Genomic DNA, 22,893 nt, shown 5'->3' on the forward strand with positions numbered 1-22,893 from the left:
GGCACATGGCCTGAATTATTTTTACACTTTTCAACAATTGATCAATAAGACATACTATTTGAGACGTGCCGTTCTGCAGTCAAAATAAGCAGACAGGCCTGTCAATGAAAAAGTCTCGAGGATGTGCATGTTAGGAGTGCTTCCTTATTACAGCAAATGTCTCCCAAGCCAATCAATTTAGGAATGTTATTATGAAAGGCAGTTTGGCATGTGATTAAGAAATGGGGGCTTGATTGCTATGGGAGTCAGAGCCAAAGACGTTTTGGTAATGCTTAATGGGGTTGCCACTGTCACTTTGCTAGTACTAAAGTATATTAAATGCTTCTACCAGCTAACACAGCAGGAGCCACGGCACCCAACAGCTTGTCAAATCTTTGACACCTGTTAAATTGAACAATCCCAAAATTTTTGGCACACATACACAAGCACATAGAGCTCTCTCAACCCATAACCACCACTCTTGCTGTTAATTCTCCCCCGGTTAGAGGAAACTTAATGATTGCAATAAACCCTGCTGAGGTAGAGGCAAGTTCTGCTGATCACAGAGATTCCTGCAAATTGCCTCCAGTTAATTATTGAGCTGCGTATACATTTAATAAGGCTTCCTCAATTTGTCTTTTACCCCCCCAAGGATAGCATGTCACGTCAGAGATGACAGGGTTGGGAAAAAGGGAAGCTGAGGGTAGTTGGGATATGGAGGATAGCCATGATGGGCCACAGGCCAGCCTTGCAGCTCATACAATACAATTGCACCTGCAGCTGTCCGGGACCAACGTACAGTTGCACTTGAAAACCTCTCAACATCCTTTGAAAACATATATTTTTTAAGTGGGTAGTGCACAATAAGTAAACAAAATAAAAACTGCTATTGGCGCTCATTTAAATTATTGTCTCTCATATAACTTATTTGGGTTTTGCCCACAAAGCCTTCCTGGATCCAAAGACTTAGTCCCTGAGTTTGTAAACACTTAACAAAAACGACCAAAAATGAGTTTGCAATAATAATAATTAAAAAAAAGCAATCTAATTACTTTAAAATTATTTACATAATGATACTATACGTGGCATCTATAGCACCAACATTTGGCTCAACCACCCCGACTTTCAATTGACGCTTTAGCCATTAACTTTTTTTGATGTCCCGTTCAGTGTGTATGTGTAGTAGTTTCTTAATTTCTAAAAGTCCAAAAGATGATGCTAAGTAACAATACAAAGTAGGCAAGTAGCATCCATACTTGTTGATCTGAGCCAGGAACATGCCCTTGAGGGCGTAGAACTCGGCCGTCATCTCCTTGGTAAAGTACTTCAAGTTGGTGGACTCGATCACCTCCAGACCCTAACGGACAATGACAGAAGGGAAAAAAACTGAGATCACATAAAGGGAAGACGTCGCAAAGAAGATGACAATCTGTGTTGGACGCCGCCGTCATCACAGGTGATCATTAAGATGTAAGAGAAGCGTTAAGGGACCTAAAATTCCATTACGGCGAGCCTCTGATTAGTTGTCCCCAATGTACTGCTGTGACAAACGATGTGTAGCCAGAGAGAGGGGAAGAGAAAGTGCAAGCCAGAGAATATTTGAAGGAGGAGGGAAAGAGAGAGGGTGTTTTTTGGCACTTTTAATGGCATGTGGTGTGCTGAACCTTTTCTACTAATCAGAGCTCTCAGTGAGCTTAAGTGTAAGCCCCTGAGATATGTTTACACCAGAACTTGGGGATGTAACACTTCACCAAAAGCTACTTTAAACAGTTTTTTCGCAATTATGACTCTTCGTAATCAAAGTTATGGCTCAGAAGCATCGGCTCCCAGACAAGTATTTAAATAATGTAACAAGGGTCCTCAAACTAGGGTCTGCAGGCCCATTAGTTTTTACAATCCGGCCTATAGCATGTCCTCATGTTAATATTAGAAGACAACATCGAAACAGCATTTTAGCTGCTTGATATTTCTATAACAAAACTTTAATCAGGTCGTCAGGGACATAAACAAGGTAGGAGTGGTTCACAGACTTTTAATATTCAAGGTTTTATTGATTGCATTTCATATTTTAGTGATGGGGGCGTCAATATGTTGTTCAGTCCGTTACTAAAGCTTGTTGTAATTAATGCTTTAACAAACTGATGTGTCTCTGATCGTTTCTGATAATATTATAAATCCTACATCTTCTATTTTTGAATCGATTAAGAATCGTGACAAATAAGAATCGCGATTCATTCGAAAATCATATTTTTTTTTACACTCTTACTACATACATATTTACCTAGTAGGGATGTAACAATATCAAAATCTCACGATACAATATTAACACAGTATTAAGGCCACGGTACGATATTATTGTGGCATGTATAAAATAATGTGCAAACAATTTATTGAGTTTATAAACAATAACAAATGAGCGAGTAGGAGCTCCAACTATCCTGCGCACAAGTGTGAGGATATAAACCTAACGTAAATGAACAACAATGCTTTGACATAGTAATGGCTAACTAATTACTTTAAAAGAATAAACAAAATATTACCTTAGTATTTACAAAAAAAATTATCTGAGTACTCAACACTGGTTATCGAGCCGTAAAAAACTTGAGACAACCCTAAGCAATTTGCACATTTTTTTTTTTAAAAGATGGACTAAAAATACCACAGTATCAGCTTTGGTCCATATCGCCCAGCCCTATATTGTATACATACACATATCCATATATATATATACATATACATACAGTATATGCACACACACACATATTTACACTTGCAGGCACTCAGAACGTCTATGTGACTTTATTGGTCCCAACAGGGAGAATCAACACACTCACTAATTTAGTCAGAATTTTTTTTTTTTTTTTGCCATATCGCCCAGCCCAATACACACACACACACACACACACACACACACACACACACACACACACACACACACACACACACACACACACACACACACACACACACACACACACACACACACACACACACACACACACACACACACACACACACACACACACACACACACACACACACACACACACACACACACACACAGTATGTATATGTATCTATGTATATACATATATATATATATTTTCATATACACACACATGTATATATATATATATATATATATATATATATATATATATATATATATATATATATATATATACACACATGTATATATATATATATATATATATATACACACCTGCGATGAGGTGGCGACTTGTCCAGGGTGTACCCCGCCTTCCGCCCGATTGTAGCTGAGATAGGCGCCAGCGCCCCCCGCGACCCCAAAAGGGAATAAGCGGTAGAAAATGGAAAAAAATGGATATATACACACATGTACATATATATATATACCGTACATACATATATACATTCATATATATTTACAAAACCCGTTTCTATATGATTTGGGAAATTGTGTTAGATGTAAACATAAACGGAATACAATGATTTGCAAATCATTTTCAACCCATATTCATGCTACAAAAACAACATATTTGATGTTCAAACTGATAAAAATTTTTGGGGGGAAAATAATCATTAACTTTAGAATTTGATGCCAGCAACACGTGACAAAGAAGTTGGGAAAGATGGTAATATATACTAATTAAGTTGAGGAATGCTCATCAAACACTTATTTGGAACATCCCACAGGTGTGCAGGCTAATTGGGAACAGTTGGGTGCGATGATTGGGGATAAAAGCAGCCTCCATGAAATGTTAAGTAATTTACAAACAAGGATGGGACAAGGGTCACCAATTTGTAGGCAAATTGTTGAACAATTTTAGAACAACATTTCTCAACAAGCTATTGCAAGGAATTTAGGGATTTTACCACCTACGGTCCGTAAAATCATCAAAAGGTTCAGAGAATCTGGAGAAATCACTGCACGTAAGCGATGATTTTACGGACCTTTGATCCCTCAGGAGGTACTGCATCTAAAACCAACATCAGTGTGTAAAGGATATCACCACTGTCAGTAACTACAGTTAGTCGCTACATCTGTAAGTGCAAGTTAAAACTCTACTATGCAAAGCGAAAGCCATTTATCAACAACACCAAGGAACGCCACCGGCTTCGCCGGGCCCGAGCTCATCTAAGATGGACTGATGCAAAGTGGAAAAGTGTTCTGTGGTCTGACGAGTCCACATTTCAAATTATATTTGGAAACTGTGGACGTGGTGTCCTCCGGAACAAAGAGGAAAATAACCATCCGGATTGTTACAGGCGCAAAGTTCAAAAGCCAGCATCTGTGATGGTATAGGGGTGTATTAGTGCCCAAGGCATGGGTAACTTACACATCTGTGAAGGCGCCATTAATGCTGAATGGTCCATACACGTTTTGGAGCAACATATGTTGTCATCCAAGCAACGTTATCATGCTTATTTCAGCAAAACAATGCCAAGCCACGTGTTACAACAGCGTGGCTTTGTAGTAAAACAGTGCGGGTACTTTCCTGGTCCGCCTGCAGTCCAGACATGTCTCCCATAAAAATGTGTGGCGCATTATGAAGCGTAAAATACGGCAACAAGACCTCAGACTGTTGAACAACTTGAGCTGTACATAAAGCAAGAATGGTAAAGAATTCCACTTTCAAAGCTTCAACAATTAGTTTCTTCAGTTCCCAAACATTTATTGAGTGTTGTTAAAAGAAAATGTGATGTAACACAGTGGTGAACATGCCCTTTCCCAACTACTTTGGCATGTGTTGCAGCCATGAAATTGTAAATTAATGGTTATTTAAAAAAAAAAAAAGTTTATGAGTTTGAACTTCAAATATCTTGTCTTTGTAGTGCATTCAATTAAATATGGGTTGAAAAGGATTTGCAAATCATTGTATTGTCCCTAGTGTGTGAATGTGAGTGTGAATGTTGTCTGTCTATTTGTGTTGGCCCTGCGATGAGGTGGCGACTTGTCCAGGGTGTACCCCGCCTTCCGCCCGATTGTAGCTGAGATAGGCGCCAGCGCCCCCCGCGACCCCGAAAGGGAATAAGCAGTAGAAAATGGATGGATGGATGGATGTATTCCGTTTATATTTACATCTAACACAATTTCCGAACTCATATGGAAACGGGGTTTGTATACACACATGTACTGTATATATATGTATATATATATATATATATATATATATATATACATATATATATGTATATATACATACATGTATATATATTTGTATATATGTATATGTATATATAGATAGATAGATATGCATACATACATACACATAAATATATACATTTATATATATACATATAAATATATATTCTTTTAACCCAATGGGGCCCCCCTGAGTCAAAACGTTTGGGGACCCTTGTTAGATACTGACATGGCTGCAGCGGTCAGGTTTATAGTCATTGTTTTGACAAGCTGTAATTTTACAATGTGATCAAATCTGTCAGCTGAATGGCAACCGAGGGCTAAAGGGAATTCAATTAAAATGATTTAAATTACAGTGGGTCAGTTGCTGTGTTTTGATCACACTAATTACCATATATTGTTCCAATAAAATGTTTAATGAGACAGTTGCAGAGAATGTAATAGAGGCATAAAATGTAATGCAAATAGAACAAGTTTATTTTGTATGACTTGTTTGCAGAGTTCTGCACGTTTGAGACCTGTCTCAGACAGACCAAAGAGTTTATTTAATGAGCTCTATTTACGTACATCTTCTATTTGATTGTGTATAACACAAAGTTTCCAAATCCTCACCTGCATACATTCATTCTTTCCCATGACACCAGCCAGCTGTAAGTAGCATTTAACTTGTTGTCTGATTTTCTGGAAGCAGTCAACGATAGGCACCGTTGGGATGGTGTGGATACGACTTAGAATGTCCAGAGCAACGTTCACCAAGCCCTGTTTTGTGTTGCAAGAAAATGGTAAATATATAACGATGCCTTTATTACGTTAGCTTTTACTGGAAATGTTTCAACAGCTGTAAAGGTGGCACTATCTTCTTAGTGTATTCATGACTCACCTGTTTGCGTCCTATCTTGCCATATTGAATGATAGCAGATGCTGAGGCGTGAACTCCCAACATGGCGTTGTTGTTATTTGGATCATGCTGCGTGTTAGTCTCATATGCCGTCACTATGGCTACAGAGAGGAAAAATTAGGATGGAAAGCAAGATGTCACATTTGAATCGATACGGTACCAATTACCAGTACATGGGAATTGATACCAGTACTTAACGTTACCAATTTTTGATACTTTTGTGGGTGTTCATGTGTTAATAAATGTTAATCCTTTAATTTTTTTTATGTATCATTAAAAGGTAACAGATTATGATAACTGTGCATGCTGGTTTTCATATCTAGTTTTCTTAGATTTCCCATTTGCAACTGCAGTACTGTATTATATAGTAGACTTCAATTTTTAAATGTGCCAACATTTAAGAGTGTTTGCCAAACAATCATTTATTTGTGGACGCTCCCAATGGATACATTTGGATCATTACTAAAAGAAGGAATTTTCTTACACTTTAAGAGCTATATATGAAACATTGATGGCTTTTGATATACAGTTGAAATGTCCGATGTGTTATTTAGTAAACAGCATTTGACAGCTAAACACGAGTAGTCATAGCTAAGCTGCACATGCTGATTTAAGATATAAATGATAAATAAATGATAAATGGGTTGTACTTGTATAGCGCTTTTCTACCTTCAAGGTACTCAAAGCGCTTTGACACTACTTTCACATTTACCCATTCTCCCGCACATTCACACACTGATGGAGGGAGCTGCCATGCAAGGCGCCAACCAGCAACCATCAGGAGCAAGGGTGAAGTGTCTTGCTCAGGACACAACGGACGTGACAAGGTTGGTTCTAGGTGGGATTTGAACCAGTGACCCTCGGGTTGCGCACGGCCACTCTCCCACTGTGCCACGCCTATAATTACCATTGGTTATAATAATATTTACTTTATGTACGTATAGGATGCAGACATTTTGCCTATTTTATTAGATGACAGATTGATAACAAGGTCTTGTACTTGTGTTTCAGATTCGAAAAAAAACCTTAAAGTATCTTGAATGCCCCTTCAAACGAGTGCCATATATCGAGTGCAATCCTGTGGGAAACACGGAAGTGCATATTGAACCTCAAATGGGGCATGGTGATGGATTTGATGAAGACAATTCCACTATGTCATGCTAAAACTGAATTGGATTTGATTTGCACAGGGCTCATTATAAGGTATTCGGGATGACACAAAGGACCAAGTTTACATGTTTGAACATTTGATGCATTCATTATGTGTTCTACCTTGGTAGTGATGCTGGCGCCACATGAAAATGCTGCTCCAATGGGACAGGTCATCAGACACAATAGGAAGACGGTTCCGCCACGTTTTCACTACCGTCTTCATGTCATGGAGGCTGGTGTTGCGGCCCAGGTTAGTTGGCTGCAGTCCTGCGTTAATCTGGGCGGCTTCCTGCAGCTCTATGATCTGCTGCGCCGCCTGGGGAGAAGTTCAAAGTTTGAGAGCAGCACTGAGACAATTGTGAAACCTGGTGCAACTGCGTAAAAATAGAATACATTTTTCTACGTTAGAAAAACGTAGTTATTATTCAATCTGATAAAAAACATTACTAAAATTGGAGTGCAGTAAGTACATGGTAGCAATGATCATAGACACTATTGCTCTAGTCTCAATGAGTTTGTTGGCCTGTAATGAGGTGGCGACTTGTCCAGGGTGTACCCCGCCTACTGCCTGAATCCAGCTGAGATAAGCTCCAGCGACTCCCCGCGACCCTAAAAGGGACAAGCGGTAGGAAATGGATGGATGGATGGAGTTTATTGGCAAAGAAAAACAATGTGCAAGCAATTTCTTGAGTTTGTAAACAATAACAAACACAACAAAACTACATTCATCCATTTTCTACCGCTTGTCCCTATATTGTGATACTAAAAAAATCAATCAATGTAGTATCAAACATGTATGTACTGGTGCCATACTTGGTATTTTTACTTTGGAAATTTGTATCGACCTGCCCACCTTTCTTTACCTTCAAAACCTCTAGCATGGCTGTTAGTTCATATATGTATATATATATATATATATATATATATATATATATATATATATATATATATATATATATATATATATATATATATACATATATATATATATATATATATATATATATATATATAGGAAAAAAAATATATAATAAAACTTTAAATGAAAATAAATATAAGAATTTCTGCAGGAAAGTTCTGTGGTCATATGAAACAAAAATTGAAGTGTTTGGCCACAATACCCAGCAATATGTTTGAAGGAGAAAAGGTGTGACCATTAATTCCAGGAACACTACGTTTACCGTCAAGCATGGTTGTGGTAGTATTATGCTCTCTGGGCCTGTTTTACTGCCAATGGAACTGGTGCTTTAAATGGGACAACCGTATCTTTTTCCTAATATTTTTGCGATCGACCGGTAGGGTCCCAAAGATCGACTGGTCAATTACGATCACCAGGTTGGCGGCCCTGTCCTACGGTGTGTAGTAAAGCATGTTTAGTTATTCCTCATCCACCAGCGATAAATATTCTTGTAAAAACTGCAAAACTTGTAGAGCTCACCAATTTTCACAAATTTTTGCAAACACGTCCAATGTGGTAAAACATTCAATATCTTGGAGGTAGTAGCGAACGCAAAATTAAACAGTCCACCCACTGGTGGAGGACGAGGGCCCTTTCAAAGCTGCTCGCAACTTTAATTCACATTGTTTTATGCATGTAAAACTCTAATTACATTCTATAGACGTTTTGCGTTCATATTTTCGGTTGTCTGGAGTGGATTAATTGGATTTGCAAGATTTCTTATGTTAAAAAATTGCTTCGGTTTTCATATATTTTGGTCTTTGTCGGATGGATTACTAATAAACCGCTGTAGGTGCAAATGATTCAACAGTGCCTCTGATAGTTAAAGACAAGTACTGTAAATACATTTGCCTCAATTCCACACAATCGGCATAATTCTTAACAAATAATTAAATGTATTAATTTGTACGTGCCTACCGTACTTAAAAAACAAATGTTTCCAATTGGTGAGCTGACCAACCATAAAGCAGGTAATTTAATTCTGAGTTCCCGCTAAGCGGCAGAACACATTTAACGTCAAATGAAAAGCTCTCAAAAACACAAATTCTATTTGTGAATAGATGATTGGGAAATGAATGGGGTGTGGAGATGGGGTTTGTATATTTCCAATTTTCCCCCCCAAAATCTAAACGCTTACACGCTCAAAGGGGAAAAGTAAAAATGATAAGTAAGAGTATTCCATCTCATTGTGAAAAGAAGCCTCATTCATTGGCCCAAAGCTGCTTTGTGAATATATAATCAATCATTCCATTGTAACTACTCATCAATCAATATGAACGTCAGTCCTCCCAATCGATGATGTGGATGATCATCCATTGATTGTCACATATCCCTGGGAGGCAGGATTTGATAAATTGATTTTTGTACCTACAGAGTCCGGGCTTCTCTTTGTGACACGATGTATCGATATATCAAAGTGGGGTGGCAAGATATATATAAATATATATAAAAACCCCATTTCCATATGAGTTGGGAAATTGTGTTGGATGTAAATAAAAACAGAATACAATGATTTGCAAATCCTTTTCAACCCATATTCAATTGAATAAACCACAAAGACAAGATATTTGATGTTCAAACTCATAAACTTTTTTTTTTGCAAATAATAATTAACTTAAAAATTCATGGCTGCAACACATGCCAAAGTAGTTGGGAAAGGGCATGTTCACCTCTGTGTTACATCACATTTTCTTTTAAAAACACTCAATAAACGTTTGGGTACTGAGGAAACCAATTGTTGAAGCTTTGAAGGTGGAATTATTTACCATTCTTGCTTGATGTACAGCTTAAATTGTTCAACAGTCCGGGGTCTTGTTGTGGTATTTTACGCTTCATAATGCACCACACATTTTCGATGGGAGACATGTCTGGACTGCAGGCAGGCCAGAGAAGTACCCACACTCTTTTACCCTGAAGCCACGCTGTTGTAACACGTGGCTTGGCATTGTTTTGCTGAAATAAGCAGGGGCCTCCATGATAACGTTGCTTGGATGACAACATATGTTGCTCCAAAACCTGTATGGACCATTCAGAATTAATGGTGCCTTCACAGATGTGTAAGTTACCCATGCCTTGGGCACTAATACACACCCATACCATCACAGATGCTGGCTTTTGAACTTTGCGCCTATAACAATCCGGGGGGTTATTTTCCTCTGTTCCGGAGGACACCATGTCCACAGTTTCCAAATATAATTTGAAATGTGGACTCGTCAGACCACAGAACACATTTCCACTTTGCATCAGTCCATCTTAGATGAGGTCGGGCCCAGCAAAGTTGGCGGCGTTCCTGGTTGTTGATGATAAATGGCTTTCGCTTTGCATAGTAGAGTTTTGACTTGCACTTACAGATCTAGCCAAAAACAGTAGTTACTTACAGTGGTTTTATGAAGTTTTCCTGAGCCCATGTGGTGATATCCTTTACACACTGATGTCGGTTTTTGGTGCAGTACCGGCTGAGGGATCAAAGGTCCGTAATATCATCGCTTACGTGCAGTGATTTCTCCAGATTCTCTGAACCTTTTGATGATTTTACAGACCGTAGATGGTAAAATCCCTAAATTTCTTGAAATAGCTCGTTGAGAAATGTTGTTCCAAAACTGTTCGACAATTTGCTTACAAATTGGTGACCCTCGCCCCATCCTAGTTTGTGAATTACTTAGCATTTCATGGAAGCTGCCTTTATACCCAATCATGGCACCCACCTGTTCCCAATTAGCCTGCACACCTGTGGGATGTTCCAAATAAGTGTTTGATGAGCATTCCTTAACTTTATCAGTATTTATTGCCACCTTTCCCAACTTCTTTGTCACGTGTTGCTGGTATCAAATTCTAAAGTTAATGATTATTTGCACACAAAAAAATATTTATCAGTTTTAACATCAAATATGTTGTCTTTGTAGCATATTCAACTGAATATGGGTTGAAAATGATTTGCAAATCATTGTATTCCGTTTATATTTACACCTAACACAATTTTCCAACTCATACGGAAACGGGGTTTGTATATATACAGTATGTATATATATATATATATATATATATATATATATATATATATATATATATATATATAATATATATATATATATATATATATATATATATATATTAGGGCTACGAATCTTTGGTTGTCCTACGATTCGATTCAATATCGATTCTTGGGGTCGCGATTCGATTATATATCGATTTTTTTCGATTCAACGCGAATTTAGATTCAAAAACGATATTTTTCCAATTCAAAATGATTCTGTATTCATTCAATTGCAATAATGTAAATTTGTTTAAACTATTTAACGAACCAAAAATATGACTTATTTTATCTTTGTGAAAACATTGGACACAGTGTGTTGTCAAGCTTATGAGATGCGATGCAAGTGCAAGCCACTGTGACACTATTGTTCTTTTTTTTTTAATTTTTATAAATGTTTAATGATTATGTAAACTAGGTATTTTTAATCACTGCAATGTTGAAATTATAACTAATATTGATACTGTTGTTTGATAATATTAATTTTTGTTTCACTACTAAATGTTTGTTCTGTGTCGTGTTTGTGTCTTCTCTCAATTGCTCTGTTTATTGCAGTTCTGAGTGTTGCTGGGTCAGGTTTGGTTTTGGAATTGGATTGCATTGTTATGGTATTACTGTGTATTGGTTTGTTCGATTCGCGGAAGAGACGAAGAAAATGTAAGCAATCGTCACACACACGCCAGCAATCGTCACACACACGTCAACCAATAGGAATTCGGTAGGGGAGGGTCAGGGCAGATGTGCATTGTGGGTAATGGGATGCTAACTACTATATGCTACTGCCGTAGCTATTAAAATGAATCATTTCAACGTTGGCGGTAACTTATGAAAACTGAGTAGGGCTGAACAAAAATGGCACTGAAAAGGACATCATGTATTGCAGATTACAAGCTGGATGTAGTGGAATATGCAGCGGAAAACAAAAAGAGGAAGCGGCGCATACATTTGGAGTTGGCAGAATTGTTTAGAAGCGACATCAAGGAAGAAGATTTCATGGGATTTATCGATTAGGAGTGACAGATTGTTTGGTAAACGTATAGCATGTTCTATATGTTATAGTTATTTGAATGACTCTTGCCATAATATGTTACGTTAACATACCAGGCACGTTCTCCGTTGGTTATTTATGCGTCATATAACGTACACTTATTCAGCCTGTTGTTCACTATTCTTTATTTATTTCAAATTGCCTTTCAAATGTCTATTTTTGGTGTTGCATTTTATCCAATAAATTTCCCCCAACAATGCGACTTATAGTCCAGTGTGACGTATATATGTTTTTTTCCTTATTTATAATGCATTTTCGGCAGGTGCAAAGTATACTCAAGAGCGACTTATAATCCGAAAAATACGGTATATATATATATATATATATATATATATATATATATATATATATATATATATATATATATATATATATATATATATATATATATATATATACATATATATATACATATATATATACATGTATATATATACATATATACATATACATATATACATATACATATATACATATACATATATACATGTATACATATACATATATATATATATATATATATATATATATATATATATATATATATATATATATACTGTATGTAGCCTGTATGTTACTTAAGTAAAGCACTGTACAAGTATTAAGTAAACAATTAATTATATAACTGGGCTAGATCAGAAGAAACTAAATTCAGCTCTAGGAATGGAGAGTAATGAAGACTGAACACAGGTTTTAAGTTTAAATGGTACCAAATTATATTAAAGAATTATAGGAAAAATAAACAACAAACAGACATGTAAATTCGAATGGCCATTCACATTTTCAACATAAATTACAGAACGTTCAATATTTACAATGTGATACAGTACTTGATTCAGTCCTTGTTTTTACCAAGAATGGTATAAGCGCAACACGACAGTTCGTTCATTAAACGACTTTGCAAAGTCCACGTTGTGGTGGCAGTGTCCAGAGGGGTTTTAGTGAAGGTAACGGGTAAATGTGAAAGTTCAGGAGGACAAAAATGAACTCGTTGAGTTTATGGAATTCCAAAGGGAAAAAACAGAGCGGCTGCTGAGGAGCCTCCTACCCGCCCGGGGCTCGGTAGGGTGGATTCAGTTCGGTTGGTTCGGTTCCAGGCATAAAGCTTCAGACTCTAGTTCAGGCTCTAGCTCGCCATCCAACATGGTCAATTCCGCAGATAAATCACACTTAAACACTCTCGCACGGCGACCCACGGCTTTAGTGTTTGGCTCCTGCAGAAACGTCCCTCTCACTCTTCCTGGAAGTAGCCCACTACCGGATTTTATGCTTCCCGCAAAAGGTCACGTGACCGCGTGACGCAATTACGCGCGCGCTCATGTGACCGCGTGACGTAATGACGCACGCAAAGGCACGAAAATAAATAGGATATTTAATTGGGATTTGAAAGGTTATTTGGACAGGTACCGACAGGCCAAGCGGTGTGCAGCTTCAGCGGTCGCGGAGGCAAAAACTCGGACATGGGAAGAGTTCGGGGAAGCCATGGAAAACGACTTCCGGACGGCTTCGAATCGATTCTGGACCACCGTCCGCCACCTCAGGAAGGGGAAACAGTGCACTATCAACACTGTGTATGGTGCGGATGGTGTTCTGCTGACCTCGACTGCGGATGTTGTGGATAGGTGGAAGGAATACTTCGAAGACCTCCTCAATCCCACCAACACGTCTTCCTATGAGGAAGCAGTGCCTGGGGAATCTGTGGTGGACTCACCTATTTCTGGGGCTGAGGTCGCTGAGGTAGTTAAAAAGCTCCTCGGTGGCAAGGCCCCAGGGGTGGACGAGATCCGCCCGGAGTTCCTTAAGGCTCTGGATGCTGTGGGGCTGTCTTGGTTGACAAGACTTTGCAGCATCGCGTGGACATCGGGGGCGGTACCTCTGGATTGGCAGACCGGGGTGGTGGTTCCTCTCTTTAAGAAGGGGGACCGGAGAGTGTGTTCCAACTATCGTGGGATCACACTCCTCAGCCTTCCCGGTAAGGTTTATTCAGGTGTACTGGAGAGGAGGCTACGTCGGATAGTCGAACCTCGGATTCAGGAGGAACAGTGTGGTTTTCGTCCTGGTCGTGGAACTGTGGACCAGCTCTATACTCTCGGCAGGGTTCTTGAGGGTGCATGGGAGTTTGCCCAACCAGTCTACATGTGCTTTGTGGACTTGGAGAAGGCATTCGACCGTGTCCCTCGGGAAGTCCTGTGGGGAGTGCTCAGAGAGTATGGGGTATCGGACTGTCTTATTGTGGCGGTCCGTTCCCTGTACGATCAGTGCCAGAGCTTGGTCCGCATTGCCGGCAGTAAGTCGAACACATTTCCAGTGAGGGTTGGACTCCGCCAAGGCTGTCCTTTGTCACCGATTCTGTTCATAACTTTTATGGACAGAATTTCTAGGCGCAGTCAAGGCGTTGAGGGGTTCCGGTTTGGTAACCGCAGGATTAGGTCTCTGCTTTTTGCAGATGATGTGGTCCTGATGGCTTCATCTGACCGGGATCTTCAGCTCTCGCTGGATCGGTTCGCAGCCGAGTGTGAAGCGACCGGAATGAGAATCAGCACCTCCAAGTCCGAGTCCATGGTTCTCGCCCGGAAAAGGGTGGCGTGCCATCTCCGGGTTGGGGAGGAGACCCTGCCCCAAGTGGAGGAGTTCAAGTACCTAGGAGTCTTGTTCACGAGTGAGGGAAGAGTGGATCGTGAGATCGACAGGCGGATCGGTGCGGCGTCTTCAGTAATGCGGACGTTGTACCGGTCCGTTGTGGTGAAGAAGGAGCTGAGCCGGAAGGCAAAGCTCTCAATTTACCGGTCGATCTACGTTCCCATCCTCACCTATGGTCATGAGCTTTGGGTCATGACCGAAAGGATAAGATCACGGGTACAAGCGGCCGAAATGAGTTTCCTCCGCCGTGTGGCGGGGCTCTCCCTTAGAGATAGGGTGAGAAGCTCTGCCATCCGGGAGGAACTCAAAGTAAAGCCGCTGCTCCTTCACATCGAGAGGAGCCAGATGAGGTGGTTCGGGCATCTGGTCAGGATGCCACCCGAACGCCTCCCTAGGGAGGTGTTTAGGGCACGTCCAACCGGTAGGAGGCCACGGGGAAGACCCAGGACACGTTGGGAAGACTATGTCTCCCGGCTGGCCTGGGAACGCCTCGGGATCCCCCGGGAAGAGCTAGACGAAGTGGCTGGGGAGAGGGAAGTCTGGGTTTCCCTGCTTAGGCTGTTGCCCCCGCGACCCGACCTCGGATAAGCGGAAGATGATGGATGGATGGAAGGTTATTTGAACAGAAAGGATATTTAAGTAAAATATTTAAATAGAAAGATATTTAATTAGAAATAATATTCAATGGGGTTTTGAGAGGATATTTAAATAAAATTATATTTAAATAGGGAGATTTAATTAGAAAGAATATTCAATGGGGTTTTGAGAGGATATTTAAATGAGGATATTTAATGGGGTTTTGTCACCCAGGTTACATCCTCCCCCCTTTAGATCATGCAACTCCGGATGCATGCTAACCGTCGCAAGTATCCGATTTTAAAAGATGGTTTGCTGCATAGCCAGTGAACGCTTCGCCATAGGCATCGACTAAACCCTGAAATGGCGTCTGAACAACAGAAATGAGGGGATTACCTAATGCCGCATATTGAAGGCGATTTGGAGGTTTACGCTGACGACTGGGACGGCTGATCACAGGCGTGGTTTCAACGACAAGATCAGGCGAGTTTGCAGCTTCAGGTGATGATTCTGCCGGACTGAACAACGGCTCGGTTTGGCAGGGTGATGCCTCTGCTTGATCAAGGAGCTCTGGTTCATCCCCAGGTGGGTCTTCATCAAATAGAGCGGTTGGTGGTATTCCTACAGACTCAGGTGGATTTTCAACAGGCTCGGGTTCCTCTTCTTCCAAAAGTAAAGAATCTTCAGCTTTGGCAGAGGACTCTCCATCGGCAGGTAAATGCACAGTTTCTGAGACAGGATCGACAGGAATGACTTAAGGCACAGCTGAGGAATACACAGCCCTAGGCAGCGGCTGAGTGCATTGTTCAGCGGAGGGTTCGACAGCGTCCGAACTCTGAAACTGAAAAGTGGTTGGCGGAATCAGAACTTGAGGTAGATTCCATTCCTCTTCCTCCAGGTCTTCAGATTGATCGATATTTACTGGCTTCTGGCTCCGGGTTACAGGGCGGCGTGGTGGTGTAACTGGTAATGGATGTGGACCACCACTGGCTGGCAGAAAGGAGCATGGGAGAAGTAGATCTCTGTGGAGCGTACGATTAAGTCCATCGGCCCTGTTTTCATGCCGAACTGTGTACACTGGCAGGTCCCCGGCACGCTAAACAACAATGTAAACATCATGCTCCCATTTGTCTTCAAGCTTGTGCTTTCCACGCAGCCTGACATTTCGCACAAGAAGTCTATCTCCTTCCTCCAGACTCGACGGAGTGACTCGCTGATCAAAACGAGTTTTATTCCTTTCCCCAGATTTAATAGCATCGTTCGAAGCAATTTTAAAACTTTCTTCAAGTCTGGACCGCAGATTCTCGACATATTGGGAATGAGAGGTTGCTTGTCTTTCCCGCACAGGTAAGCCAAAGGCCAGATCAACCGGCAGTCGCGGTGAACGGCCAAACATCAGTTCATACGGCGTAAAACCGGTGACATCGTTTCTTGTGCAGTTGTAAGCGTGCACTAACGGTCTTACGTATTCCTTCCATTTCGCTTTTCTCTTGTTCTCAAGGGTCCCAAGCATGCTGAGTAGGGTCTGGTTGAACCTCTCGACTGGGTTTCCCCGAGGATGGTAGGGAGTTGTTCTGGTCTTTACAATCCCAGCGAGTTGGCACAGTTCTTTAATTAATTTAGACTCGAAGTCGGGTCCTTGATCTGTGCGAAGACGTTCAGGTATTCCATAGCAAACAATGAAGTTCTCCCATAAACACTTTGCCACTGCACTTGCCTTTTGGTTTGAGGTGGGTATGGCTATTGCAAACTTTGTGAAATGGTCGGTGAAAACCAGAATGTCTTTAATATTGCTTTGATCAGGTTCAAGTGACAAGTAGTCCATGCAGAGCAACTCCAACGGACGACTCGTTTTTATGTTAACGAGTGGTGCAGATATTTCAGGAAGTGCCTTGCGTCTTACACAACGATTGCAGGTCTTGATCTTGTTCTCCACGTCAGCTGCCATACGAGGTCAGAAAAAACGGGTGCGTACGAGGTCCAAAGTCCGCTCGATGCCCAGGTGACCCATGTCATCATGCAAACTGGTCAGTACTACGGACTTCAACTCCTTCGGTAACACCAGCTGAAAAGAGACTTGTTCTCGGTCATACTTCCTCCGGTACAAAATGTCCTCTTGTATTTCGAGACGATTCAGCTCCCTTAGCAACAGCGCAAGGTCCGGGAATTCCCTCCTTGCTGTAGGGAGAACCTTTTCCCCATTGTCCATCTGGTGAATGATCTCTCTGATAACTGGATCAGCCCGTTACTTTTCCTTGAGGTCCAGATGTGACAGAGCGGGAACAACTGGTAGGCCATGATGGTCTTCACTGGCATAGCAGTCAGGGACTGCGTTGGCTGACAAACTCAGAGACTCGACCAGGGTAATTTGACTTCCTGCGGAACTTCTAGACTGATTGGTGACAAGACAGCGGTGGCAGATGGCAGATACAATGTCTGGGTCAAGTTATTCCACTTCACTATGTTCCACAACATGTTTTTCCTTGAATTTGTTAATCAGGTCCCAGTCTTTGTGTACTGACAAGTCAGCAGGCTGTTTGTGAGAGCGGCGTGATAGAGCGTCTGCGTCGAGGTTCTGCTTCCCGGCTCGATACTGCAGCTTGAAAGTGTAGGTGGACAGGGCAGCAAGCCATCTATGACTGGCGGCATCCAACTTTGCCTATGTTAACAGGTAAGTGAGTGGGTTATTGTCAGTCACTACCACAAAGTTGGCTCCGTACAAGTAGTCATGAAACTTTCCACACACACTCCACTTCAGCGCAAGAAATTCTAACTTGTGTGCCGGATACCTCGATTCGCTCGCTGACAGGCCCCGGCTGGCGTAAGCAATTACTCTCAGCTGGCCTTCTTGGTCTTTGTAAAGAGCCACTCCAAGCCCTGTGGTGCTGGCATCAGTATGCAAGATGTATGGTCTTTTTGGGTCGGCAAAGCCAAGGACTGGGGAACTGGTCAACTTCTCAATGAGTGTTTCAAAAGCTTGCTGGCAGGTAGGCGTCCATCGCTCTCCGAACGGTTGTTTTGTGTCTTGATACTTTGCTGGACTTGATCTCTTCTGGGACTTGGAGGTAGGTGTATAGCCCCGCGTCAAATCATTGAGAGGTTTGGCGATGACGGAATACCCTTTTATGAACCTCCGGTAATATCCAGCAAATCCCAGGAACGACTTGAGCTCCTTCAAAGTTCTTGGAATTGGCCATGTTTTTAAAGTAAGGATTTTGTCCGGATCGGTCTCAACTCCCTTCTCTGAAACTATATATCCCAAATACTTGACAGACGTCTGGAAAAATTTACATTTCGCAGGAGAGCTTCAGACCATATTCCTTTAAACGATGTAATACCCGCAGCAGCCTCCGCTCATGTTCTTCTAGTGAATCTGAAAATATGATGAGATCGTCGAGGAAAATCAGAACTTCCTTTAAATGGAGATCCCCCATGCTTTTCTCCATTAACCGCTGAAATGTGGGTGGAGCGTTTGTTACTCCTTGGGGCATTGGGTTGAACTCCCAAAATCCGATGGGCGTCACAAAAGCTGTCTTAGCTTTGTCTTCTTCGTTCACTTCGATTTGGTAGTATCCAGATTTTAAATTGAGAACGCTGAACCATTTTGATCCGGTCAAAGCGGAAAGAGACTCCTCCAAATTTGGCAAGGGGTAGGCGTCTTTAACCGTTAGACAGTTCAGCTTCCTGTAGTCAATGCACAAGCGTATATCCCCGTTCTTCTTACGGACCACGACGATTGGTGACGAAAATGGCGACTCTGATTCACGAATGACACCAGCCTCCAGCAGCTCTCTGAGATGTTGTCGGACAGCCTCAATGTCATGAGGGTGAATGGGTCTGGCTCTGTGTTTGAACGGAGTTTCGTCATCCAGCTTTATGTGATGTTTTACCTTGTTTGTGCATCCAAAGTCCAGTTCACTGAGTGCGAAAACATCGGGATCTGATGGAGTTTCTCTGTGATTCTTGCCTTCCACTCTGATGGAATAGGTGATTCTACAAAATTGAGATTCAATTTGATGTGAGAACTTTCAGATGGTGAAAAGCTTGTTGACATGCTGTGCGACAAGATCTGTGGTGACACGGCAAGTTCTGCGATGGTGGAGAGAGGTGGAATGGTCACATCCTGGTCCGACTCGTTACTCAGGATGACAGGAATCTTCTTGTGGGATTGGCTTTGGAGCATAATCAAAGAATTTTTGACACACAGCCCACCTGGCAGTGGTGAGGCGGGATGCTCCACAAGCGTCCACTGACCGTGAGACAGCATGCTGGTGGGAGTAGAGCCATCGATGACGGTGGTGCGGCCAGCAGGGATGAGGACTGGCGACTTACTGGCTAACCTCACAACTCCATCATAGCCTTGTTGTTGTTGCTGGTGGTGTGTTTGCAGCAGTTGCAGCACTGCTCTGTAGCCATTTGCCGTCGGCTGGAAGTTGGAGAAGTCACTCCCCATATGCTGGTTGTATAACCGCTCCAGTGTATTCATGCCGATTAACACCTGGGACTGATGAGTTTCGACGTCAGAAACAACCAGTGCTAGCGTTGAGACGTCAAAATTAGCTCCCAGGAACTCTCTTGGAAAGGTGACCACCATCTCCACATATCCGAGATACGGAACAGCCTGTCCCGCAGCTCCTTCAACTTGCAGCAAGTCACACAGGGGTTTCACTGGCTGGTCCGCAAAATGCTGGTTGTAGAATGAAACTGGGATCGTGGTTACTTGCGATCCGGTGTCCAACAAGCAGTTGAATTCTTCGCCAGGGATTTTGATGTTTGCTGTACAACGGGATCCGACCAAGCCTTTAGGTAACCGGGATGGAACAGCAGTAGTGTTTTGGATCATTTCTTGACATTTGACATTTTACTTCTTTGGATTGGGACATTGTGGGTTCACAATAGTTCCAGTTTGCCCCACAACTGGAACTGACTCTAGTTTAAAGGTGGTCTTGATGAGGAGTTAAAGCGTTGCCAGTTTTGTTGCTTTTCTGCGAACCGTTTCTTCTTGGCAGCGACTAATGCAGAGTTCGGGGGATTATCACAGTATGTCTTTATGTGACCATCTTCACCACACCGATAGCAGTAGCCAGGCTTGGGAACAGAAGACGGGTTATTTGGTTGCTTGCCCGCCCCTTGGCCTTTACCAGACATGGGTTTGAAAGCAGCAGACTGACTGGATCGTGACTGGGCAGCATTGAGTGTTGCGAGCTGCTTCTGGATGTCAGCCAGCTGTTTAGCGAGCTGCTGCGTGACGTTGGTGAGAGCAGCAATTTCTCCCCTTCCTGCACTGTCTGTGTTGGCGTACTGCGCATGGTTTGCAGCTCTGGAGCGTGAAGAGCCGAGATGTTGCTACATGCGGATGGCTTTGGCTGCTTCACGATCTTCTTCAGTTCGCAGCAAAAGCAGAAATTCAGCAAACGTTGGGGGGTTTAATTAGAAAGAATATTCAATGGGGGTTTGAGAGGATATTTAAATGAGGATATTTAATGGGATTTTGTCACCCAGGTTACATGTATGTATATATATATATATATATATATATATATATATATATATACACACAGCAAAATTGCAGGGTGTTCAAATACTTTTTTTCTTCACTGTATATATATGTGTATATATATATATATATATATATATATATATGTCTTAATTAGATTGTCCAGAGAATAGTGCTCGATACCGTGGTAGAGCGCAAGATATGTATGTGTGGGAAAAAATCACAAGACTACTTCATCTCTACAGAACTGTTTCATGAGGGTTTCCCTCAATCATCAGATTTTAATGGAACCATTCAAATACAGGGCACAGAAAGGGTGTTGCCAAGAACAGCATTGAGCTACAGCTGTATGAATAATATACAAAAAATTATTTCAAATCACTATAAAGCAATTGCAAAAGGACTGTCTGCCCCTAGACATAGCGACCCCAAAACCAACAAAGGCTGCAACTTCCGCAGGAGACCTGATTGCCCTCTCAACGGGAGGTGCTTACAAACATCAGTCATTTACCAAACAAAGGTAACACGCAAGGACATTAACACATCCGACACGTAAGTAGGATTAACCGAGGGGAAGTTCAAAACCAGATGGAACAATCACAAGGCTTCTTTTAGAAACCAAAGTCTGCGGAATTCTACAGAACTCAGCAAGCACATTTGGAACCTCAAAGACAATAATGTTGAATATTCAAACCACATGGCAAATTCTTGCATCCAGCACACCTTACAACAGTTGTAATCAAAGATGTAACCTATGCTTAAAAGAGAAAATGTTTATTATATACCACCCAGACCTGTCATCCCTCAATAAGCGCAGTGAAATTGTATCAGCATGCCGTCACAGACGAAGACACCTCCTAGGTAACACATGAGCCAATCACCACGCCCCCACGCCTGCCTGTACCTACCCGTTCTGTGCCCTATATAAACCATGGTATGTGAATGCTTCCATTAAAATCTCCTGATGATTGAGGGAACCCCTCATGAAACAGTTCTGTAGAGATGAAGTAGAGTTGTTATTTTTTGTACTACTACTACCGCTTGTCCCGTTCGGGCATGCTGGAGCCTATCTCAGCTGCATTCTGGCGGAAGGCGGGGTTATGTATAGAATTTGATAAGTTAAAGTTAAAGTACCAATGATTGTCACACACACAGTAGGTGTGGTGAAATTTGTCCTCTGCATTTGACCCATCCCGCTGATCACTCCCTGGGAAGTGAGGGGAGCAGTGGGCAGCAGCGGTGCTGCGCCCGGGAATCATTTATGGTGATTTAACTCCCAATTCCTTGATGCTGAGTGCCAAGCAGGGACGCAATGGGTGCCATTTTTCTTATAGTCTTTGGTATGACTCGGCCGGCCGGGGTTTGAACTCACAACCCACCGATCTCAGGGCGGACACTCTAACCACTATATATATACATATACATATACACACACACACACACACACACATATACATATATATATATATATAAGCTTATATGTAGTTGTCTTCACTCAGCGAAGATAATAACCGGACTGAACATATGCACACAAACACCCAGACACAAACAAAGATAAACCACCTCCTTTTAAATAGGTTCTTTCCAAACAAAATAAATTAGGCAATACAGTATTATTCACAATTATCAGCTAATATCAGCTGATGGCCCATTTCTAACCTTCATTGGGACTGTGCCGTTCATCATGTAAATGTAATTTGGCTGCAGGTATTTAATCAAACGCTATCTGATGGCAGGGACGTAATTACAGCCTTTCTAAACTAACTCTTCTTCCCCTTATTCTTTCAGCATCCTTAAAATCCATCACCCTGCCTTCTCTTCTCTCTTCTCCAGCCATGTTTAATCTTTTGTGGAGGAACTAAAGAGGCTTAAAGCTTTTTTGATTCATCTAACTCAATTTTACAAAATGGAATGAGTGGTGTCGATAGAGGCCGTTATCAGCATTATTTAACAACGCAATGTCTCAGGGCGATTGATGGTCCATCA

General features: G+C 41.6%; 1 protein-coding gene across 2 annotated transcripts in view; it reads right to left on the bottom strand.

Moving 5' to 3' along the window:
* Positions 1-22,893, bottom strand: part of trrap (transformation/transcription domain-associated protein) — a 170,029-nt gene that overhangs the window by 38,669 nt on the left and 108,467 nt on the right. For both annotated transcript variants that reach the window (XM_061909070.1, XM_061909069.1), the window contains 4 exons: positions 7,278-7,473; positions 5,988-6,106; positions 5,720-5,866; positions 1,236-1,336 (listed from right to left, as the gene is read on the bottom strand). In XM_061909070.1, coding sequence (XP_061765054.1) covers positions 1,236-1,336; positions 5,720-5,866; positions 5,988-6,106; positions 7,278-7,473 — 563 coding nt within the window. The remainder of the gene's footprint in view (positions 1-1,235; positions 1,337-5,719; positions 5,867-5,987; positions 6,107-7,277; positions 7,474-22,893) is intronic.

The sequence above is a fragment of the Nerophis ophidion genome, linkage group LG08, assembly GCF_033978795.1.
Source record: "Nerophis ophidion isolate RoL-2023_Sa linkage group LG08, RoL_Noph_v1.0, whole genome shotgun sequence".
NCBI classification, from domain to species: Eukaryota; Metazoa; Chordata; class Actinopteri; order Syngnathiformes; family Syngnathidae; genus Nerophis; species Nerophis ophidion.